This window comes from Limanda limanda, chromosome 13 (assembly GCF_963576545.1).
Source record: "Limanda limanda chromosome 13, fLimLim1.1, whole genome shotgun sequence".
NCBI classification, from domain to species: Eukaryota; Metazoa; Chordata; class Actinopteri; order Pleuronectiformes; family Pleuronectidae; genus Limanda; species Limanda limanda.
Window position 1 is genome coordinate 26,158,364 of NC_083648.1, and position 25,462 is coordinate 26,183,825.

Below are 25,462 nucleotides of genomic sequence, written 5' to 3' on the forward strand. Positions count from 1 at the left end.
CATGTTGGGAGGACCTACATTTTTATAGACCATCAAATGGAGACTTGTCTTCCTTATGAGGAAATGAACATGTACCCATAAGGCAAATATTTTAACACATGTTTTAAGGTTAGAGTAATGTTTGGCATTGGCTAACATTAGGATAATGCTTAGGGTTCGATCAGTAGTTGTTAGGGTTACACTAACAAGGTTACCAAACAAATATCATTACACTGACATTCATTTGGTGTGTGTGTGTGTGTGTGTGTGTGTGTGTGTGTGTGTGTGTGTGTGTGTGTGTATGTTTGTGTGTGTGTGTGAGTATGTGTGTGTGGGGGGGCAGGTTAGTAATCATAAGCAGAGTGTGGTGTCCGCTGTGATGTGGTTTTGGTGCTCTGGCTGCTGAGGCTGATATGTCTCTTCAGACAGGGGATCTTCTTTGCCACTAGCCTTCTGAAGTGTCTCTGGAACTTCTTTCCCACAAAAGTATAAAACACTGGACTGATACAACAATACAGAAATGCGATGTTCCGGGTGACATACAAGGCATAGTCCAAACTATCAGATTCACTACACAGGTCATCATCCTCTTTGGTGCTGGAAATCTGTATAGCTTGGATGAGAATGATGATGTTGTAGGGTGTCCAGCAAGCGAAGAAAGTGAGAATGATGACAAATATGAGCTTGATGGCGCGGCACTTCTCCTTCATGCGGATAGACAGGATACGGACAGTGATGCTGATGTAGCAGTACATCACCATGAACAGAGGGAGGAGGAAAAACAGGAGGAATTGTTGGTAATAACTGACCAGACGCCAGCGCTCCATTGTACTTTCAGGAAATCCTGACTCCTCACACATGAGTCCACTGAACGGATTTTTCGACACATTCTGGAGAACCAGCTCTTTTATGCTGGCTACAACACTTATACACCAAACCGCTACTGACCCAACAATGGCATATGCCTTTTTCCTGCTCTTGGCAGCTGCCACTGCATGCACCACTGCAAGGTATCGGTCAAATGTCATGAGTGTGAGGAAGAGAATGGAGCTGTAGAAGCCAATAAAGTAGGCGCTGCTGACCATCTTACACAGAAACGAGCCAAAAATCCACTCTGACTGATGGTATGTCGCCCAGAAGGGGAGACTGGTGGCAAAGAGAATGTTGGAAAGGACCAAGTTCAGGAGGAAGACGTTTGTCACTGTGTTAAGTTTTTCATACTGATAGATGATGAAGAGGACAAGCCCGTTGCCAAAGTAACTCAGGATGAAGATGACATAGTAGAAAACCGGGATGAATCTTTCCGGTTCTTGATATCAGGTGGGTGGTGAGCCAGCGGGGCTGGTTAAGTGACGCGCAAGAAGATTGGTGAGTTTAAGGAGTCTGCAGGAGTTGACTCCAACAAGTTTTGACCGTGAATTTAACGTGAAACATGCGTGCAATCTTGAGTGACATTGACGTGAAGACTGCCTGGGAATATCAGGTGCTGTAAGGCTTACAGCCACACCAACTTGAATAAAATACCTCACTTCAAGAGCAACCCGCCTCATGTGTTCGTGGAACAGCGGGTTGTCACGCAGGGTCGGGCCTGGCTAGTATGTGGACACGAGTCAGCTGTTACAAATACTCCCTCAGACAAAATCAAGTGGCCGTCATATTGGAACGGAGTGGAACGGCCATTACAACCATAATATAAAAACACTGCAGTTGATACATTTTCTTTGGTAATTTTGAGTCACCTATACTTTCTTTGAGTGATTTAATTATTTTTCGATATTTTATCTCTATATTTCCACTGCTTGTCAGATGAAGACAGAATTAATAATGTAACAAGCTCTTACAAACAGTAGTGTGAAGTTTTTTGTCACTCTAAAAACACTACAATGTTTTTATTTTAATTAGTTTAATACAACATTATCGTATATCTCATCAGAGTTACAGGAAAAGAGAATTTTTTTTTAACATATCTTTGTATTTTTCCATTTTCCTCATCCATTGATTATCGGATGATCCCACAGGTTTGTCCGGTGTTCCTGTGTATAAAACCATAGTTCAAACTAAATCAAGCTTTAACTGCTACAACAGTGAAATATTACTTATACACTGCAGTATTTAACATTGTATCTAACATCTAATCTTACAATGTCATATTAATAAATAGTCTGAGGGACCAAACCAGTGCTTTCACTTAGATAGTTCGTAATACAGTTTTTCTGTTAACAAATCATAGACCTATAAAACAGCAGGAGCTAAAAGGTTGGAAACCACTGGTTTAAGCTCTAAAAATGTTTTAACATTTTAAAAGCTGGTTATATTATCTTTTATGTTAAATCTTCCTAAAAAGTAAGTTAATAGTGACTGAAGCTGACAATTTTAAGAAGAAAGTACATTTGTAGTGGAGTCGAAGAATTCAGTTTAGTAAAAGAGCTGCTTCTTTCGTTCACATGGAAATATTTTGCAGCGAATAATTTCACAGCTGACAGCACTTTTTAAAAAATAATAACACACTACAAAAATAATCGCAATTATTAATTCTGTCTCCCAAGTTTTAAGTAATGATAAATTAAAGAACAAAAGTCTACCATCTTTGTTTGGGATGGGGTCTGCAGCAAGTCTGACCCCTGGACAGTAGTTTTGATTTGTTGTTACCTAGGTCAGCCGATCAAGTTGGTTGTGCTTTACCTTACAAATAAAAAGAATAGCATCTATCAAGTTTTTCCTTCAATTGTTGAGTTTGGATTAAAATATCTCTTACATAAACTGAAATAAGTATAAAGGGCTGACAATTTCTTTCACATATAGTCATGTGCTGGTATTGTACAATAAGCACTCCATGATTTGTCCATATAATTTAAAGAACTATGTCATATTGTGATAAGGTTTATTATCAACAAAAATATAAACGCTTCTATTTTTACTCCCATTTTTTACAAGTTAAAGTCAATGTTGTCAACAACCACCCATAGTTATGGTGGAATTATGGTATGGGCATGCATAAACTACGTACAATGAACACAGGTGCATTTTATTGATGGCATTTCGAGTACACAGAGATATTTTGATGAGATCTTCAGGAACATTTTCATACCATATACATCGCCTCATGTTACAGCATGATAATGCACAGCCCCATGTTGCAAAGATCTGTACACAATTCCTGGATGCTGAAACAATCCAGTTTCTGCATGGCCTGCATACTCACCAGACATGTCACCTGTTAAGCATGTTTGGGCTGCTTTGGATTGACCTGTCCGACAGCAGGTTCCAATTCCTGCCAATATCCAGCAACTTTGCATAGTCATTTAAGAGGAGTGGACCAATATGCCACAGGCCACAATCAATTACCTTAAAAATTAGCATCTTTTGATGGATAGATTATATGATGGATAGATTATCTTTGGAAAGGTTAGGTGCTCACTAAGAGTTGAGAAAATTAAGAATTTCTTTTAGAGAATTAAGCCTTTTGTTTGCAAAGAGGAAATCTTACATCTTACAATTGTTTTTACATAAAAAATGGGAGCATTAATAAAAGTGTATAATGGCAAATAGTCTGTATTTATAAAGCGTTTTTTAAGACGTGATAACCACACAAAGCACTTACAGTACAGTCACTCGTTCACATACACATTCATAAAGTGCATCTATGGGCAATAATAATGTAATTAATAAAACTAGAAACAACCTTTATTTCTAAAATAAGGAAAACAATTTTTTTAAGGATGTTGCAAACTATCCCACCACTCATTGCACTGGTTAAGTTTACAGCATGAGAATGGCTATAGTAAAGATGTGACAAAATTCTCACGTTAAAAGGAGTGATTTTAAATATAAATCCACAAACAAGGTGATCAAAAATTAAGTCATATTAGGGCTGGGGGAAATATTCACTACCACTATTATTTGCCAATTTTCAAAGAAATGGCACCTGATAAGGGCACTAGGAAATAAGGGGAGAAATTATCCATCATTGTTTGCTGACTTTGGTAAGCAGAAAATGGGGTTAGAGGAAGGGATGAGTTAGCCATGGTGAGGTTATCAAAAAAACGAAAGGGAGACTGTTGCTGCAGTCTTTAAAGGACCGGTACATGTTTGCTAGTGCAGAGATTACAGGTGTGGGGTTAGCAGCATCACAAATGCTATTTGATGGAATAAATCGAATAACCGTGTGATAAAAAGAAATCTCGAAATATTTAGTTTTACAAGAAGAAATAAGAGAGGGATTTCAACATTAAAATGCCCCTTTATTCTTCACATTGTTTCAACATATTACTGGCCACATGCATATGTAATGTTGTTTCCCCAGAAATGACTGGAATGAATCACCAGAGAAATCTTCTTAGCTGACAGGAAACGGCTCCAGATGTTCTGTCAGAAAAGGGGAAATGGTTGAATCATTGGTCACGAAAAATCAAAAACTGTTGAAAATTAGGAGAGAACAGTTTCCAGTAAAAGGACAGGTGTCACAGGGGAACAGTGTGAATGTCATATTTATTGGAAAGGTAATACACAAATTATTTCAAAGCAACGGTACAAGATGAGTCCAATTCATCAAACCTATACAAGTATACACCAAATCAAAAAGACTGGAATTCCGGACCACGTTGGGAGAACATGCATGAAATCATCAAGTAGACCATTCAATGAACTAAAACAATGCAGTCCCACAACGTCCTGTCTGTCCTTCAATGTGCACAAGTTGAATTCATCCATTGGCTCAAGCCTTCCTGTAAGTGTAAAACCATCTATTTCTGAGCTGTTTTGAAACATGTATGGTCTGAGAGCCACTGTTGGGATATGGGACTTGAAAGTATTGAGAGGAGGACCAATACATTGTTGGTTTTGATCTTTTCATTGGATTTGTTAACATAAACAAAATATGTTTGCCTTTTCATTCTCAATGAATTACCAGCTCTGCCCATGTGGCAAAACCTTTTGACCTGACATAATCAAATTCATAGTGTATCTACATAAAATGTGATCAAAGGCAGAAGCATTTTTAAGTTGCATACGGTGGCTATGGTTTGTACAATTGAAGATACTCAAAAAAGACACAAAGCAAGTCCAAATCATGAAACCTTTTCAAACAGAGGTAACTTTATATAGAATAAACAATATCTAAACACTGACAAAATTATCTAAGACAGTTAATGATAAAGACAATTTAATTCTTTCTAATTAAGTGTGAGATTTACTCACTTTACAGTACAAGCCAAAGTCACGCATTCACACTCAAATTCATGCAGCGCTACTATATGTTCCACTTTTTCTATCACCATCTGCTGGAACATTCATCAGGGGCAATTTAGGGTTCAGTATCCTGCCCAAGGACAGTTTGTCATGTGGACTAGAGGAGCTAGGAATCAAACCAATAATGACACTCAAGGTATTACTCATGTTGGGAGGACCTACATTTTTATAGACCATCAAATGGAGACTTGTCTTCCTTATGAGGAAATGAACATGTACCCATAAGGCAAATATTTTAACACATGTTTTAAGGTTAGAGTAATGTTTGGCATTGGCTAACATTAGGATAATGCTTAGGGTTCGATCAGTAGTTGTTAGGGTTACACTAACAAGGTTACCAAACAAATATCATTACACTGACATTCATTTGGTGTGTGTGTGTGTGTGTGTGTGTGTGTGTGTGTGTGTGTGTGTGTGTGTGTATGTTTGTGTGTGTGTGTGAGTATGTGTGTGTGGGGGGGCAGGTTAGTAATCATAAGCAGAGTGTGGTGTCCGCTGTGATGTGGTTTTGGTGCTCTGGCTGCTGAGGCTGATATGTCTCTTCAGACAGGGGATCTTCTTTGCCACTAGCCTTCTGAAGTGTCTCTGGAACTTCTTTCCCACAAAAGTATAAAACACTGGACTGATACAACAATACAGAAATGCGATGTTCCGGGTGACATACAAGGCATAGTCCAAACTATCAGATTCACTACACAGGTCATCATCCTCTTTGGTGCTGGAAATCTGTATAGCTTGGATGAGAATGATGATGTTGTAGGGTGTCCAGCAAGCGAAGAAAGTGAGAATGATGACAAATATGAGCTTGATGGCGCGGCACTTCTCCTTCATGCGGATAGACAGGATACGGACAGTGATGCTGATGTAGCAGTACATCACCATGAACAGAGGGAGGAGGAAAAACAGGAGGAATTGTTGGTAATAACTGACCAGACGCCAGCGCTCCATTGTACTTTCAGGAAATCCTGACTCCTCACACATGAGTCCACTGAACGGATTTTTCGACACATTCTGGAGAACCAGCTCTTTTATGCTGGCTACAACACTTATACACCAAACCGCTACTGACCCAACAATGGCATATGCCTTTTTCCTGCTCTTGGCAGCTGCCACTGCATGCACCACTGCAAGGTATCGGTCAAATGTCATGAGTGTGAGGAAGAGAATGGAGCTGTAGAAGCCAATAAAGTAGGCGCTGCTGACCATCTTACACAGAAACGAGCCAAAAATCCACTCTGACTGATGGTATGTCGCCCAGAAGGGGAGACTGGTGGCAAAGAGAATGTTGGAAAGGACCAAGTTCAGGAGGAAGACGTTTGTCACTGTGTTAAGTTTTTCATACTGATAGATGATGAAGAGGACAAGCCCGTTGCCAAAGTAACTCAGGATGAAGATGACATAGTAGAAAACCGGGATGAATCTTTCCCCAAAGTAGTTGACAATTTCCTTCGAACAGATCTTAACTGTTTTGGAGCCCACATAGCTCGGGTCGGTCGTGTTACTGTCATTGAACAGTTCCAGGAAGCTCTCATATTGGTCTTCATCGCCCATGGCTGGAGTCTATCCTGTAGCGTAGAGATGTTAAAAAGCATTAAACAACGGGCCTGATCACAACAACTGAGCTGCAAAACGACAAAGAACAATTGAGAGTACGAAATAAAATACAGAGAAGTGTTAAGAAATGAGTGACTGATTCTTGTGTGTTCCATCAACTTAGGTTGCTATTTTTTGCCACTCAAAACAGAGAACAGAAAGTGCTTGGCGCAGCTGAAAAAAAGTCTTTCTCAACTAGGGTGCAAAACATGACTCATTTTTTGTTGTTCCGAGAAATTATTCACTATCAGGTACTGTGACTTGAGTTTTATACTTTTTATCGCCGCAAAGAAAGGTGATCCCTTGTGGGGAATAGTAATGTGGGAATATTAAACCATTACGCCTGCAATTAATAGCCATCCTGCTCTATCACCCCCACCATCACTACAGCCACCTCCAGAGGGTAAAACATCTTCCAGTGAGTTTGTGGGAGCTTGTAGCAGTTGCCCAAGTTTTTATAGTTTCCCAAATTGTCTATAAAGTTGTAATTTCCCACAAAAACAAAGACATAGATCGAGACTGAAACATGCTAGCCTTCTGCTAACATTTTTATGTGTTGGATTAATGCTTGTCCCATTAGTGACCTAAGTCTTTTTACATAGATGTTTTTGCCAAACGTGAGTTTATATTTAATCTGCTTTTGTACAGATCCATTCTAAGTCATTTCTCACAGTGAAAGTTCATAAAAGCAGTGCAGAAGTTTGTTTCCTGTCCCATGACTTTGCATCATTATAAGTATTTTCATGTTTTTAACTGTGGGTTTGTATAATCAATGTGACTTTAATGTTGAAACTCCATCAATAAATATTCAAACATGTGTTCTCTTTCTGATAAACCATCAAATGAGGTAATATGTTATTTATCTTTATTAACCTTGCAACTAATCGGAACTCCATCTTTTTCAAACAAAACATTTAAAATTAAAATGCGTAGTTAGTTGATGATTTTCTTTTGACGATTCCCTTTAAAATCTATCATCAACAGCAAGTTTGCATACACTGACATTATCCACAGCTGCAGAACATCTATATTTTCTGAATGGAATATTAGAAAAACATTTTTTTGACATGACACAATTTGCTTATACAGTATAAGACTGTCTCGTAGCTTCTTCATTAACATTAAATTGCTAATAATTTGTGTATTTGATGCTTTATAGTTATTTATAATTAACAATGTTGTTTTCAGTGTTGCTGTTTCTTTAATATTCCTTTTCATTAGATCAAAAGAGTATGCAAAATAATTGTCATTTGTAGTGTGCATTTGATCTAGGAAATTCACAACACGCAATACAAACAATAAATTGCACATGTACATCTCATAAATCAGCACATGGTGTCAAATGCAAATTAATATAAACAAATAAATTTAGACTTTGAAGTCACTGTCCTGAAGTCTGACTGAACTCACCGCAGGAGCTTTTGTAGGTGTGCAGGAGAATGATGAGAAACGCAAAAAACAGCTGAGGGACTCTGGAGTGTTCACTGCAGCAGTTTAGTCAGAAGTGAGAAGACGACAGTGTCTGCAGAAGGGGTTGTCAAAAAATTTGCTGTACCATGTGTTGAAGTCAGGTAATGTTGCTGGCCAGTCATCAGCCATCCAGACTTTGGTTTATTATTATTGTACTTATTATTATTGGTTACAAACATAGTTGACTTTGTGCCAACAGGACCATAAATCAGGTGTGAAAAACACAATTTTTTTTCTTTGCAATTCAAAATGTGCTTTTCAGAAAAAATGGTTAATAGCAGTGATACATGGTGATCAAATTTTACAGTAGGGCTGCCTGGTTAAAGTGCAATCATTTCGCAGAAAAACTTCAGATGAGATTCCAAAAGTCCAGCATTCAGGTTGTTTTTCTTTTTGTCAGTCAGTGTTCAGCGACTTCTTAAGACCAATATGTCACCAGAAGTACAATGCCTATAAAAAGTGTTCACCCCCTTGGATGTTTCACCCTCTTGTTGCTTTTATACATGAAATCATGGTCAATATAATTTTGCTTTTTGACCAGAATTTGCAAAAAAAACCCCTCTAATATCAAAGTGAAAACAGATTTTTACAAATAATGTAAATTAATTAAAAATATATAGGTTAAAGTAAATGACTGCATACATATTCACCACCTTCAGGTCTGTATTTGGTAGATGCACCTTTGGCTGCAATCACAGCCCTGAGTCTGGGTGGATATGGCTCAATCAGGCTGGCACATCTGGACCCTGCAATTTGGGGCGTGAACAGCTCTTTTCAAGTCCAGCCACAAATTCTTGATTGGCTTGAGATCTGGGCTTTGACTTGGCCATTCCAGAACATTCACCTTGTTGTCTTTGAACCATTTCTGTGTAGCTTTTGCTGTATGCTTGGGGATGTTGTCTTGCTGGAAAATAAATCTTCTCCCACGTCGTACTTCTCTTGCAGACTGAGTAAGATTATCCTCCCGAATTTGACAATATTTTAACCCTAACCCTCTGCCTTCATGTTCCCCTCTACCTTTGCAAGCCTTCCAGGGCCTGCTGCTGAGAAGCATCCCAAGAACATGATGCTGCCACCACCATGCTTCACGGTGGAGATTGTTTGGTGTTCGCCAAACATAGAGTCTAGTGTGATGGCCATCTGATGGCCAAAACGCTACATTTTCGTCTCATCAGACCAAATAACCTTCTTCCAATTGACCCTGGAGTCTCCCACATGCCTTTGGGCGTATTCCACGGGAGATTTCATGAGCTTTTTTCAACAGTGGCTTTCTCTTTGCCACTTTCCCATACAGCTTAGACTGGTGAAGAACCCAGTCGTAGGTGTCTAGGCGGCCTCTCTCACCAGTCTGCTTCTTGCCCGGTCACTCAGTTTGTGAGGACGGCCAGCTCTAAGCAGATTTAATCAAGTGCCATACTCCTTCCATTTCTTAATGATGGATTTAAACGGAACTCTGTGGGATGTCCAATGAGTTGGACATCTTTTTGTAGCCCTCTCCTGACTTATACTTTTCAATGATCTTTTCTCTTAGTTGCTTGGAGTGTTGTTTTGTCTTCACGTTGCAAATGTAGCAGGAATACTGATGAACCAGAGACTGGACCTCCCAGACACAGGTGTTTTTATACTACAATCACTTGACACACATCAACTGCACTCAAGCGATCTCCATTTCACTCATTGTGACACTGCTGGCATCAACTAGCTGGACTCTGTTGAATTAGGTCAGTCGCGTTAAACGGTGTGAATATTTATGTAAACACTTATTTTACACTATATATTTTTTATTAATTAACTTTATTTTGTAAAAATCTTTTTTCACTTTGACATGAAAGAAGCTTTTTTTGCAAATTCTTGTCAAAAAAGACAAATTATATTGACCATGATTTCATGTATAAAAGCAACAAAAGGTTGAAACATCCAAGTGGGGTGAATATTTTTTATAGGCATTGTACCAATTCGCTTAGAGGGATAACTTTTACGTGTATATCACTGTCACTCTGAGTCTGTGGCACCTCTGTAAAGTGTTGCTTTTTGAAATAAAATAAACAAAAATTCATATTCATATTAAACAGCTAAATCAGATTAGATGGACAAAATTCATATCTGCATGGGTACAAAACCTGCTCGATATATAATCTTGTTTTCTTTGTCAAGCTTCACAATAAGTTTAGACAATTATATATTTTCTCCACAAAGAGGAAACTCGAACACTGTCAGGGTCATGGGTCCATTTCTTTATATATATCTAACAGGAAGAAAAGGAGCTCTTTGGAGCAGTATATTTTGCAGAAGGACAAAGGACACACAACGCGTTAAATGCTGTACGTTCTACTGCATGTATAGTGTGAGAGATTGGAAGAAGCCTGTCCATTTTTACGTTACCCATCTTCCCCATTTGCTATCATAATTGCTACGGCTCCAGTACCTCACAACCCTCAATGGAGAAGTGGTACAGAAAACTGATGGATGAATGACTTCTACAGCCACTAGAATTACCCTAACAATAACGTGTTCTTAAAGGCTGCTGCATAGATGACCTATGCCATGGGTTAATTTTTACAGGACAGTCTCTATTACCATCAATGTGTAAAAGTCAGTTCAATTGGAAGATATGTTGATGACTCTTATACCCCATTACACATGGTATTAAAATTAGTTGTGGGTGTTAACAGAAGCTCATAACACTCTTGATGTGCTGTATAGTGATAATATGTTGAATTTGTTTGGTCCAGATTGTGTTGAAGTTCTCTCCACAGATCAGAGCTTCAGGGTTAACTGGCACTGAAGGGTCAAATAATAAACGGTCAAAGAGACCAACTGGACTCATCTCTACTCCTTATCTTTTCTACACGCGTCAAAACCAAATTCGAGCTCAGCCACCAGTGGTACTAAAATTGAAATTGCTGCTACAGTATGTTTTTGCACAATTCTGCATGCAGGGCTTCCAGCCAATGTTTTGTCGCATTTGTGGAAGTGATGGCTTTTTAATGGACCTGACACTTAAATACTTTAGAATCAAATTGGAACTATTACTGAATTTAGATCTGTGAACCAGGATCAATCAGGAAGGATTGATTTGAATCATTGATTGAAACCTTTCTTTTTTCAAAAAACATAAGCATTCTCTTTCAGCTCAACTGGTGTGCGAACACATTTAGTGACACTGATATTCAAGTCTTAATGTATAATGTTTTTCATGCTCAGTTTCTGTATTCTCTAGTGTATTTCCACACTTAACTAAGTGTATTTCTGAAACTTACTTGATCAAAGTTTATCTCGGTTATGAATTATAATGATTTTATTGTTTAACAAAGTGCTTTTTATTTCGAAAACTTATATCGAAATGCTGCATTGCACTCGTCCTGATGTTTTCTGTGTAAAGAGTTTTATATGTACTATTGATGCATTTCTAACAGACCCTCATGGTTGATGCACTTATTTGAAGTCACTTTGGATGAAATCGTCAGCTAAATAATTTGTAATGCAATTCATTTTAAAATGTACTAGTTGTACTACTGTGACATCTCCAGCGACATCCAATAATGTTTCTTTCTGAGTTTATAAACAAACCCCATCACCTGGCAATATTTTTGCAACAATGCCAAACAGGCATAGGCATATTTTTAAAAAGCAAAAACAGAGTTACTGGTTTTCAGAAAGAACAAAAAATCCTAACGGTGCAGCACAGTGGTGCAATAATATGTTTGTGTCACATTATTTATTCAAAACAGAACACAGACACTTAACACAACAACCGGAGAAGTCAGGGAGAAGCACAATGAAACTCATTGAGCTGTGCATCAAAACTAACTGTTGTCTCTTCACAAATGATAGTGGAGCTGATAGTGGATAGTTAGACTTTTATTCAGGACCTCCTGGAGCAGAACAACTTCATCTTCAACATTCAGCTCCAGTGACCTGTCTCTAGTCCCTGTGTCTGTCCTGCTGCCTGGGTTTGTGGTGCGGCAGCTGCTGAAGGAGGACTCAGCAAGTTGATGGTCTGTCCTCCTCTGAGATTCAGCACTGCCTGCTCCAGACTCCAACTGCAGGGAGCACAAATACCAGTGATTTGTCCAGCAATGAAACGTATTGGATATGGAGGTGTACCTGGCAGGGGGACTCTGATGTGTTAAATTACGGTACCATAAGAAATTGCATAATTCAGTTCCCCACCATTGTTCCTGTCCATAAAAACACAGCCTTATTTTTCCTAGACAGGGTTCCCACGCTTGCCTTGAAAAAAAATTCCATGCTACCTCCTGATTTTCCAGGTACCATATTAAGTGATTATCTATAGGCTCCTGAAGCTTTCTGCCCCCATCCGCGCCCCCCTCCTCTCACACACACAACCCCCTAGGACATCTGACTACTTACTAGTGATGTGTCGTTCCTTAAAAAGGACTTGGGAGTAACGAGTCCTCTCAAAGAGAGATTCATTCATTTTCTCGTGGCCGCGCATCGGGACTGTTGCATAGGCTCAGTCAAGGAAACAGAAATGATTCGTTCATTTTCCGACTGGGTTTTCGGGTACGAGTCTTTGGATCATTTTTTCACGTGACCTGCATAGGCTCACTACTGTTAGCTAGAGGAAACAGAAATGATCAGTTAATTTTCCAACTGGGTCTTTGTACGAGACTTTGGATAATTTTTCACGTGACCTGCATTGGTTTAGTAGAGGAAACAGTTACCTCATTCCCTTTCGCGGGACCGCTGTTTTAGAAAGACTAAATGATATTCGTTCACAAGTCATACTGACTGGTTTTGTTATTTTCACTTTACATTTACACTTACAGTTTAGTGCACTGTAATTGTTTGCCGTGATACTTAAATGCTAGTGTGATAATAAATGATAATTTCATATATCCAAACTGTAATGATACATTATTTTAATGCAGGAATTTCATGCATTTTACTGAACGAGATTCATCACTTGCAGGCAACCTGGTGATATGGACTCTAAAAGTATAGTTTCGGATTGGTGAACTCGGGAATAGTAACCGAGAAATGTTACTCGCGATCTCAATAGAAGGGTCAAATACATGCATTTCCCAGCCAACACGGGAGCCTTGACATCTACAGTGAAACTTCTTATGCAAGTTTATCCTCAAATGTAAGTAGCTGTGTTTTAACTGTGTGGTAAACCTGGGTTTATCAACATTAGTTAGTAAGCAGTGCAATCTTGCTAGCTAGCAGCTTACACTAGAATTGTTGAGGTAATTTTTACCTTGCTTTTAAAATACTAGAACTATGTTTGACCCCCATATGTATTTCACTCATTGACTTTTCCTAAAACCGTGTTATTCACCACATTTAGGGGAGTTTGTTTGGAATTTGGATTCATTAATGATGGTTAGCAAGCACATGCAGTGCAATCTTGCTAGCCAACATTCAGCTAGTGTTGGCTAGCTTGCATTGCTAGCTAACTACCAATACATTTTCACATTAGGCTGTGACATTACTTCTTTACTGGTTGACCTGACCAGTTTAGTCTTGATCAATTTTGTAACATTCATTCTTATATCTACTTTTAGCTATTTTGTGATTTTTCGTTTTTTTTCTTTAAAAAAATGATACTACCAAATAGGAACATTTGGGTTGAGACATTTTTGAAAAATCATTGATCATGACCAGACTGATTCTATACATCTATACTGTTAAGCTAAGCTTACTAGTGAGGTTGCTGTACTGAGGAACCAGCCTTATGGTTTCCCTTTTAGGTTCATTAGTTTGATTTACAAAAGCTTTTACAGAGTAAGAGTAGGCATACTACCCCTTTTACGTAAGACTCATAATCTCAAATGTGTGCCTGCATCAAATTCCAACATCCAATATACCAAATAGGATGCCAAGAGCATGCTCTACAACATGGGATCATCCATTTCTATCTACAGTAAAAGCTGTTCACATGTAAAGGGTTTTTATAAACTCATATTAATTCTGTGCTCAATAGTTTCATTTTATTACTATTTTACACATCATCCAATAACATTTTCCAGGACAACTGTTTCAATTTCCATGTAAGTGTTCACTTTTGCTCAGTTTCCATGACTTTTCCAAACCTGGAAAATGAAAAAATAAATTCCATGTTTTCCATGGTTTCCAGGTACCGTGGGAACCCTGCTAGAGGAGGAGGTGTGTATTAAGTCAAGTATTGCTTTCAATTGATCATCTGGCATTACCCCTCCAAGGTCGTTCTCCCATAGTCTTCTAGCGTCTTGCAGGGAGTGAGGATTGATATTGTTTATATTGTTATAGAGAACTGGGATTAGACCTTTGCGATGTGGGGATAATGAGAGGATATGATCAACTGTGTTGCTGGCTGGAAGGCCTGGCAAGGAAATAATGCTTTTCTGGGCAAAATGTCTAATTTGGAGATACCTACAAAATTTAGGTTTTGGTGAATTGAATAATTGAGAGTTGTGCAAAGGATCCAAATGTTAAATGTTGATCAAATTCTGATTGCGTGATAGACCGCTGGGTTAGAGCAAAACTGTAGTAAGGAGTCTAGATTAAGTGGGCAGTAAGCATACTCCATTTGTACCAAGGTTTCACATCTACCAGATCGGTCCCCCTCTATCCAGTGGAACATTTCCTTAATGTTACATGCGCAATAATAATAATAATAATATTAATAATAGAGCTGTCAGTTTAACGCGTTATTAACGGCGTTAACGCAAACCCATTTTAACCCAGTCAATTTTTTTAACGCGAGTTAAAGCAAAGCTGCAGCTTCAGTATCTGTGTTCGGATCCAGTCTGACCTGCTCTCGCTTTTTGTTTTAATATTTCGCCAACTAAAATATATATTTTTAAGCTATTGTAGCGTCCCCACTTACACAGGACACGGAACTTCTTCGTGGTTTAGTAGCTTTTATTATCCTCTACAGGGACATGTGCACTTCTCACTCGCACACATCAACAACACTTCACTTCCTCATTGAGCCCCGATCCCCAAACAACCCCATCCTATTGGTCCAAACAGTCACATGTTCACCCTGACCCCTTCACTGACCCTCAGACATCAGAACGCTCCTTCAACACAGTGTTTTACTGAACATACGTCAAAACCAAACATTTACATAAACCCAGTCCGTTACACTATAAGGCTGCAGCTATATTTTTTTATTTATTTCAAAATAGGGTACTTCTTATTATATACATTTTCCACAAATATGGGGAGGACTCAAATAGCCCTACAAAGTTCTTTGTTTAATTTATTTCAAAGTAGGCCGACACTTGCCTGTGTATTTTGTTTGTTTGTTATTTTGTTGCTTGTCTGTTTTAGTAGCTGGCTGAAATCCAAGAAGTAGTAGGCTTACCTTTTATTGGTAACCTAAATGTTATGGTTCATTGTTTCTGAAATAAGCGGCCTGACTGCTATGTTCACAGCAAAGTTGAAATTTTTTTAATATTAAGCGATGGTTTAACTGCACTATAGGCTGAGTCCTTGTTTACCTGAAATATGCACTTTATAATTTTATTTTGTACCGCCCTGTTTGGCAATGTTGTTTTTCAATAAAATAAAACATTTGCATAAAGCAAGCCAATCCACTTTTCCATGTTGATAAGAGCATTAAAACGAAAAAAAAATGATGGAAATAAAATAAATGAAGGGACATTTAGAATAGATAAAAATTTGCGATTAATCGCGAGTTAACTATGACATAAATGCGATGAATCGCGATTAAATATTTTAATCGTTTGACAGCACTAAATAATAATAATAAACCCAGTTATTATTAAAAGGTTAATGGTAATGGTAAATGGTTTTGTTTTTATATAGCACTTTTCTAGTCTTGATGACCACTCAAAGCTCTTTACAGTACAGTTTTACATTCACCCATTCACACACATTCATACGTGCATCTATTAGCAGAACTTTGTTGTTCTATGGGGGGCCATTCGGGGTTCAGCATCTTGCCCAAGGACACTTCGGCATGCAAATGGCGAAGACTGGGGATCGAACTGCCGACCTTCAGGTTGGAGGACGACCACTTAACCCCTCAGCCACAGGTGGTGTTAATGTCACAAATGTAATCTTTGGTTTTTGTTTTCCCCAAATAAATGTTGGAATCATTCTGTTATATTTATTGCTGTTCATGTGGCACTTTGAAAGACAATAGTTAAAAAAGATGAGTAACCTGGGTTATATATTTATTTTCTGTTTAAATATACACTTCTGCTTTAATAGCAGCTGGCAGGGATATTTGTGATCATGGGTGGCATAGGTATCTTTGGTTATTTGTACACTTAGGTATTTAATTACGTAATTGTTTCATTGTTGCACTTTGAAAGACAATTGTTAAAAAAAATGAGTAGCCTGGGTTATATATTTATTTTCTGTTTAAATATACACTTCTGCTTTAATAGCAGCTGGCAGGGATATTTGTACACTTAGGTATTTAATTACGTAATGGTTTCATTTCAATTACATTCTTCTTTCATTTTCCTGAGCTTCATAGTTAAAAGTTGGGAGTTTGAGTTTTATGCAAGCTTAATTGTAGCAAAAATAAAAATGGAGACAAACTTGCATTAGGATCGGTGACAATTTGGATAAATTCCCTTATATTTTGATTCTGATTGTAGAAGAGCAGTAGAGAGTTCAGATGTCTTATTACCGGGTTGTTATTAAGAACCAAAATAAATATTCCTAACAAAAAATGAATCTACGAATACAGATCTAAAGAAGTTAAAGAAGTTTGCATGGACGTGCCTTCAAGATTGTTAGCAGCTTTACAAGTTTCAACACTCCACTCCTCCATGTCAGCTGCTGCTCCATTGACTCACATTCTGTCCATTATTTCTTTTAAATCAGCAACAATACAATTTTGCTACTGACAAACTTCTCCTCTGAATTGCACCAGAGAAGTCCTGCCACTGCAGTATAACAACAATGATGTCATATTGGAGAGCTTCCATAGCCTCCTATTCAGTTTGGTTTCAAGTGACATGGTCAGTGTCTTCACTTGTAATCAGATAGTTTGCCTTAATTCTTTTTTGTGAATTGTCTCCTGTTTGTCTCTTTTTCCTTAATTTACAAGTGAGTACAAAGTACTCATTTAGATGGGATGAAAGACTTTCTAAGAGCCCCCTGAATCATTCTGCCGCTGGCTTCAGCTCCACACTAGAGGGCCTCATTACTGTATCTTTCTAAGAATATGCTGCTACAATCCCTTGTATGTTCAGCATATAACAATAAATAAAAAAATAAAAAAGAGTAACCATCATTTCCAGTGAACACAGAAGAGGACAGTGATATGAGAGTGTACTAACCTGTTGGTATTAGAGTCTCTAACTGAAGAAGTATAAAGACAACCGCCAGTTTTTGACCCAGCTACATGGATCTTTATCTGTAACACAATACAAATTCAACATCAAGATCAGTTTCATATGAGACATATGGAAGACAGCTTAAACTATTGCTTTTCTCTTAATTTATTTTCCTCGTTTATCCCAAGTTGAATTGCTCAGTGAAAGAAGTGAGCTATAGTTTGTCGTATCAAGTTTAAAAGATCTGGGCTGGAATAGTGTTAGGCCCCTCTCATCCACATGTGTGTGTAGAGTCAATGCAGCTCCAAATATAGTCCAAATATCCTGACCCTTGAGAGGCAGTAACATTCAACATGGACCTTTAGGACTGTTGCAAGCAACACAAACATTATGCAGGTTGGACATGGCAACTGTTTTAAAATTTCAGCTGACATTCTAAAACACAGTACCTGCGCAGTGTGCTGATCTACACGGTTGTATCTGTCAGTCAGATGGATGTTGTAGACTTTTAAAGGTGGGACACCTAGGCTTTCCATGGCTGCAGGACATGCTTCCAACTTCTGCATAGACATTCTGTGCCAGTCTGACCCAGTGAACTTCTCTATTTGAAAAGTAGAAATAAAATAACAAGAAGAAAATGGAATTGTGTTAAAGTATTTCTCATTCTCAAGAGTGCCATATGAAACTTATCGTTAAATTATCAGTTGAGAGCAGTTGAAAAGTTAGCCGGTATGTTGACAGGTTGTAATTCGTTGTGGATGGATAGAAGCTCTAAATATTAGGGTGGTACCTTACGCCCATAAGTCAAATCTCCCAGCATCATGACTTGGAGAACCTGACCTGTGAAAACCTGGAGACAACCAATCATGCTTATTTTGAAAAAGTTTCCCAGGCACCCAATGAGCTATGTGCAATCAGATGTATACCACAGCCCATCATAAGGTGTGCTGGAGAGTCTGTTGTTGCTTGGTAGAAGAGTAAGCAAGGTATGAAGAGTCGTGGATTAGAGGGAAAATCCATCTTATTCTCTAGGGGCTGATTGAACTTCCTCTTGAATCCCTTCTCCTATAAGGAGACTTGTTGCCAGCCAAGGCAAACTACAGTTATCTGTGACAATGGTGATAGGGATACTTCACCAAGCAAACAGACAGGCAAGGGAGTCTGTGAGAACAAAGCTTATAAGAGATCCGGTTGCTACCACCTATGGCAACTTAGAATAGAGATCATATGCCGCCAAAGTCAGGTGCTGGGCATGGAGAGATATAAAGAAACAGGCCTGCAACCATGTTCTCTCAGGTTGGTGTGAACTGCAGGGTGAAGTTTTCTGCTGTGAAAGTGCTGCCTGTACAAATACAGCTCGCATGCCCTTGCCATCCTCTCCAGAATCAATTGGCTCAGGCACCGAAATGAAGCACCGAAATCTGCGTTGCATTTCGGTCCAGGTAGGTACCGGTTGTATTGGAACCACTGTCATATTGGAACCGGTTCTCGGTACCCAACCCTACAGGTCGTTCCTTCCTGCAGCAGCAAGACTTTACAACCAGCTCTGTACCAAAACAAAATACATGCACCACCACTATGGACTGTCACTTTAATATATTTTTATATATATTTCCTAACACTGTATATCGGTTTAATCACATTTATATATGTGTTCTATATATATATATGTATATATATATTTATATATTTCTATTTCTTTATATTCCTTCACTCAAGTACTGTATGCTACTTATGTGTTGTCTTCTGCTGCTGTAACATTGCAAATTTCCCCATTGCAGGACTAATAAAGGACTTCTTATTGCAAAACTACATTAACATTACTGTTTGAAAGTTGAGGTGGTAATGAGAAGATTAAAACATCATGCCAAGTGTTTGAATCTGTCCAGCAGTGTAAATTTCGTTGACGATAACGAAAAATATTCGTTAACGCCCCTTTTCCCATGACTAAGACGAGACGAAGACGTAACGAAATGGATCTTTGAAAATAAAAACTATAACGAAATCTATTTTAATTTTCGTTAACGAGACGAGACGAAACGAAAATGTTTTGCGGTTGACTAAGTCACAACAATTTTTAAAAACATAATCGTATCAGGCCGTCATGAAGTACCCGGAGCGGCGAGTGTGTGTGTCTGTGTGTGTGTGCGTGATGCCAGACAGCGCACCGGTCCCGAGGCTCCGCCCCCGCGCACTCGCTCAGAGAGACAGTGAGATCAGAGCTCGTTCATGTGAAGCAGGCCGCTCACTGACTCACCTGCTGCTTCTTAACTATGGAAACAGTGAAAACACAGAGTTTCTCTGGTCTAAGCTGCTCTGAGATCAGCGCCGCAGCTTCTGGATCAGAGCAGAGGCTGCAGTTGGTTTCTACCGAGCTCCAGCTTCTGTGTCCGCCTCCAGTCTGATCTGCTTTCACTTTTTGTTTTCACATTTCGCCAAAGCCAACTAAAATATATAGACTGCAGCTATATGTTTTTATTTATTTCAAAATAGGGTACTTCTTATTTCATACATTTCCCACAAATATGGGGATGACTCAAATAACCCTACATAGTTCTGCGTTTAATTTATTTCAAAGTAGGCCTACACTTGCCTGTGTATTTTCTTCTCCTCTTCATAAGCATTTGGTGTTTCCCTTTGTTGTAACAGGTAAAAATAAATAAAATGTCAACAGTTTTCTTTATTGTTGTTCTATAATTTCATGAATGCAATAATCTACAGATTAGTATAGTATAACTTTATATAACATTTTATCAGCTTTGTTATCAAATATGTTTTGCGGCTCCAGACAAATTTTATTTGGGGGAAGAGGGGGCAAAATGGCTCTTTTGATAGTAAAGGTTGCCGACCCCTGCTATAGACCTATAGGAGGGACATCTAATGGACAACCTAAGTACTGCAAGCTAGACTAGTATGCAGTTGTAGACACAACAGGGACCTTCTCAGGTCCCTGGACCTGAGAAGGGAAGATAAGGAGTTTAATGTTGCTATTAAATGTGACTAAAACTAGACTAAAATGTAATTTGTTTTCGTCGACTAAAATGTAATTTGTTTTCGTCGACTAAAACTAGACTAAAATGTAATTTGTTTTCGTCGACTAAAACTAGACTAAAACTAAGAAGGATAAAAATGACTAAAACTAATATGCATTTTCGTCAAAAGACTAAGACTAAGACTAAATCAAAAATAGCTGCCAAAATTAACACTGCTGTCCAGACCAGTCTTAGGAACATCTTCTGCCAGTCTGCCAGATGATAAAGGAGATCTTAGATAATTAATTGATTAATGGATTCCACCCATGCTGTGCTTCTTTGAGTACACTATCCAGTAGTGTCCTGGGAGCCCACCAACGGAGTGGAGCACTGATATTTCGTATATGCCTGATAAATAATGATATTTCAGCACTCAAATTTCTGGAGGTCTTTATAACATGTTCAGCTAAGTGAAAATTTGGCCAATTTTCAGATCAACATTATTAGTTCTTTTCACATGGGGGTGCAATTTTTTAGGAGAGGCGGTGGACTAGTGGCAGAAACTTGGACTTTGGACAGAAAAGGTCTCTGGTTCGTCTCCACGGAGAAACAACAAAAAGACGAACCTGGATTGATCTGTCCAAAAATCCCTACCCTGTCTAGTGCCCCTGAGCAAGGCACCTTATTCCCCTAACATCTGCTCCCCGGGCGCCGTACACGGCTGCCCACTGCTCTGTGTGTCTGGCACCAGATGGGTTAAAAGCAGGGGATAAATTTCGCCTTGCATGAGTGTGCCTGTGCATGTCTGTGCATGTGTGTGGGATAATAAAATGTATCTTAATCTTAATCAATGACATTTTTTTCATTTGCGGATGTGATGTTGCTTGAGCAGATGTGTATGTGGAAGATTCACCAAATAGTTTGTTTAAATCCTTCAACTTCAGGTTTACGACTATTGCTCAGAGATGTTTACTCTATGGCCTCTTGAAACCTTAACCTTATGGTGTCTCTTTTCAAGTGGTTGGGATCTCACACCTGGGGTCTCAATCTAGGGGTCGCCCACAGAGACATGAAGGCAGGATAGCTCCCACCCTGATAAGACATCAGGAGGGTAATAAAGACCTTTACATACCCAATTGGTGGGGGCTGTGGGTTATAAGAATGGTAAATGGTTTTGTATTTATATAGCGCTTTTCTAGTCTTGATAACCACTCAAAGCTCTTTACAATACAGTTTTTTCATGCACCCATTCAAACACACATTCATATAGTACATCTATTTGCAGCACTTTGTTATTCTATGGGGGGCAATTCAGGGTTCAGCATCTTGCCCAAGGACACTTCGGCATGCAGATGGGTCAGACTGGGGATCGAACTGCTGACCTTCAGGTTGGAGGACGACCACTCTACCCCTCAGCCACAACTCTCATCTGTTCTTTGCTCATTTGTACATGCCATTCAGGTGATTTTTACTGTGAGTCCATCTGCAGATGCTGGATTAAACTTACAGAAAGACAAGTGTTTGACTTTGTGCTTGATTAACAGAAATTGCCACCCTAGGGAATAGCGTATTATTTTTGATATATTTGGAGCTGTGACCTAAATTAAAGGAGATTACTCTCCAAAAACCTCAAAATTAGTTATCCATATCTCCCTTAATTATCAAATCAGCATACCAAATTGTATTAATATTTATGATGGTGCGGCCAAAAAGTGTGATGATTTGACATGGAATGACACTACTGATACCCTAGTAATTCCATGTCATCCAAGTAAATGACAACTCCATGAATGCCTGTTAATATGTTGCATATGATTTTCTAGTAACACCTGGGGGTGCAGCTGCGACAAAAAGGCTTTCAGACGTAGCAAACTCCCAGCTTGGGTCACTAAAGCTGTTAGGTAGGTTGTGGCTGCTTGGATGCAGCGGAAATGGCAGGTTGCCATGCACTGGTGGACTGACCTGTTGTTGCTGGCAAAATCATTCCATCAAAGCAAGACACTGTGTTTTGCATCTAACAAACTGTAATGCAAAGCGTCTAAAAAATATGAAGTCCTGACTAGTGTGGCTCACACACACAACAGTTCTATTTCCACCATGTAGGCTGTATTTCTGTTGGTGACTACGCCCCTGCCACAGGATGTGTGTGATGTAACTATCCCAGCAAGTGCTTTCCTTCTGCTTTCGGTTGCTCCAGCTGGCTAGCGTTGGGTAGTAATTAGATAATATGGTTTTCTGGGGTATTTGAAAAAAGGTGGCAGTTTTATAACCATTCTGAAAAAAATTCTTTAAAAAACCCTTTACAGTGTTCATTCAGAACACCACACCAAAAATTGTGGAGATATTACCCAGGCTCATATATTATCATAATCTTGAGGCCTGAAGGATGCTTATGGTGTCATAGGAATCGTAAGAGAACAAGGCAGGAAGGATACAGCATAAATGCCCACTTATGAACCCATCCCAACTCTCTTGTACTGGTTTACACACAAAATAACCTGCATTTACACACACGCAACTGACACACACACACGCTAATTTGTACTCACGCTGAAGTAGATAGTACATGGTGCCAACCCCTCCACCAGTCAGCACAGTGGTGAAGATGGCGAGCTGCTGCAGATGACTATTGGAAACCCTCATCTTTGCTTTCTTTCCTGTGAGTGTTAAATAACATTCACATCTCAACAACAGCTTCAGACTTTAGTAAAAGAAGACTATTGGCAAACATGTAGCGGAAGAGACACGTTTATGCTAATGTTCTAAAAACAACTGGATGGTATAACAGCAATAAATAACACACACTGACGCAAATACAGAGTTGGAAAAAAACAGACAAACAAAATCTACAAAAAAAAACAGTCGGTGTAGAACACAATATTCTGATAGAGTAAAATTAAAGTAAATAATTGCTATATTAATTACCATGTCTAAGAAGCACATAGGCTACCTGAGCTTTTGCATTACCTCCCTCAACCACAGCATGGATGGGGCTGTACATATCCACTTTATTAAAATGATCATATGTGCAAGTAGCATTATAAAAGTTGTAACAATGTATGTGGCTCCAGTTATCTGGATGTTCTAATTTCAAACAACAAATACTGCAACCAGGTGATCTGGTTTTATACTTGAGAGAGGTGGATGAAACTGCATCAAGAACATACAGTGTCTTTATTAGGATACATCTTACCAAGTTTCAATTAAGAGAAATGCAACTGATACAAACTGAGGCTGTATATAGATTCCAAATCATCATACATTGAAGATCTTGCGCCTCTTAACGTGGAATCTGGTGTACAAAGTTATATTGCTGCTGATGTGAGGAGGTTGGAGAAAGTAAGACAATTTTGATTTAATAACTATGGACTGAAAAAAAGAAAAAGTTTTGAGGTTTGAGGAGACACGCATCAAATCGATATATTCTAGTTTTCATTTAATTGGTGCATGATTTTATATCAGATCAATCACCTCCTCAAAAACTAAACCAATCTTAATCCCATGCCTAGTTGACTGAAAAATGTTAACACTTTTTCCAGCTTCAGACAAGATGAACATAGATACTTATCATTAGATCATAGAACATGGCAAAACTAATACTGCCATCTGATGGTTCCATACTGGTACACAAGCCATTTCGCAGGAAAAGTGGCGTCTGGTTTGAGACTTATGTAAGTATTGAGTTGCACACAACAAAGCTTGTACAATTTTTAACCATTTCAGTAAAAATATTTTTTAACATGTTCTACTTTAACTTTTGAAGACTCTGAGACCATCCTACATGCTGAGATCCCATCATGTCAGGACTATTTTAACAGTCTTCTTATCTGCCTAAATCAAAAATCTATTGACTGACACCAATATGAGCGAAACTCCACTTCTAGTCTTTTAATAAGAACCAAGAGACATGATCACATGCTTCCTGTTACAGCCACTTTACACTGGTTTCCAGAATGTCTTGGAAATTATTTTCAGTTCTTACTTATTTTTTTCATCTCAATCTGACCTTTTAGTACCAGAGTACACAGAATGGTCTGCCTGCGATAATCAGATCGACTGAATAATTTCTTTTCAGTCACTTCTTTAGACATACTTTGATCAGAAAGCCTGGACACCCCTGCTCCACACTTTTCCCGCATCCACACACATCCGTAACTCGCATCCATACACATCCGTAACTTCATTGTCATCTTCAACTCTGTAATCATTTTTTTTTGCCAATTAAAAATGGATGGCGGGCCGCAGTTGGCCCGCGGGCCGTTGTTTGGACACACCTGGTCTAGACTGTTCCCGCATCCACACTCATCCGTAACCTCATTGTCATCTCCAACCCAACCCTCTCCTTTGAACACCAAGCCAACCAGATTAAAAAAAGTCTTCCTCCACCTTAAAACCTTCACTGGCTGCAACAAAGAATTCAACAAAGAAACAAAGAATTGTATTCAACAAAGATAGGCCTACAGTTTAAAATTGTCCTCATCACATACAAAACCCTCCACAAACTCGCCCCTCTTACCTCTCTTTTAAAGGACTGTTTTTACCATGTTAAGTGGTAACCCATGTTCACATCATGACAACGGCTCGGCTGTTTGTATTGAAACAAGAGCCCTTTTTTACATAGCAGGAAATGGAGTTTTCACATGGGGAGAATTTCAAACTTTCCTTAACATGGCAGCAAACCTGGCAAACGAGAGACCCACAGACGCCAGGACTACCAAGTTCATTCTGCACGGTAGACTGTTTATAAAGATCGCCTGCACAACATCCAGCACACAAACAAGAAAAAAATAAACATCCCATTCCAAACATGTGTTCGCATCGGGCACTGCACCAACAGAACGGCCGAACGAGACAAATCTCTCACCTTCTGTTAAACCGGTAGGTCGACGCTACTCTGTATACTTCCGTAAACGTCACACAGACTGTCGCCAA

At 38.9% G+C, this 25,462-nt stretch overlaps 3 protein-coding genes across 5 annotated transcripts; all 3 read right to left on the minus strand.

Moving 5' to 3' along the window:
* Positions 1 to 295: 295 nt before the first annotated feature.
* On the minus strand, positions 296 to 3,188 carry LOC133017586 (C-C chemokine receptor type 3-like). The gene is made up of 2 exons (XM_061083696.1): positions 3,182 to 3,188; positions 296 to 1,288 (listed from the first exon to the last, which is right to left on the minus strand). Exons 1-2 carry the CDS (start codon positions 3,186 to 3,188, stop codon positions 324 to 326), a joined length of 972 nt encoding a protein of 323 aa, XP_060939679.1. The 3' UTR covers positions 296 to 323.
* A 1,036-nt stretch (positions 3,189 to 4,224) lies between these two features.
* LOC133018115 (cytochrome c oxidase assembly factor 1 homolog) lies at positions 4,225 to 25,413 on the minus strand. Of its 3 annotated transcripts, none has more exons than XM_061084427.1 (5): positions 25,395 to 25,413; positions 23,080 to 23,187; positions 18,008 to 18,159; positions 17,562 to 17,638; positions 4,225 to 4,344 (listed from the first exon to the last, which is right to left on the minus strand). In XM_061084427.1, the coding sequence occupies exons 2-5, from the start codon at positions 23,171 to 23,173 to the stop codon at positions 4,299 to 4,301; spliced, it is 369 nt and encodes a 122-aa protein (XP_060940410.1). In that variant the 5' UTR covers positions 23,174 to 23,187; positions 25,395 to 25,413; the 3' UTR covers positions 4,225 to 4,298. The 3 variants fall into 3 exon arrangements, with proteins under 3 accessions (XP_060940410.1, XP_060940408.1, XP_060940409.1); XM_061084425.1 differs by lacking the exon at positions 4,225 to 4,344 and adding an exon at positions 12,007 to 12,332; XM_061084426.1 differs by lacking the exons at positions 4,225 to 4,344; positions 25,395 to 25,413 and adding exons at positions 12,007 to 12,332; positions 25,047 to 25,126.
* Positions 5,664 to 8,298, minus strand: LOC133018114 (C-C chemokine receptor type 3-like). Its single transcript, XM_061084424.1, has 2 exons — positions 8,230 to 8,298; positions 5,664 to 6,791 (listed from the first exon to the last, which is right to left on the minus strand). The coding sequence occupies exon 2, from the start codon at positions 6,775 to 6,777 to the stop codon at positions 5,692 to 5,694; it is 1,086 nt and encodes a 361-aa protein (XP_060940407.1). The 5' UTR covers positions 6,778 to 6,791; positions 8,230 to 8,298; the 3' UTR covers positions 5,664 to 5,691.
* Positions 25,414 to 25,462: the final 49 nt, after the last annotated feature.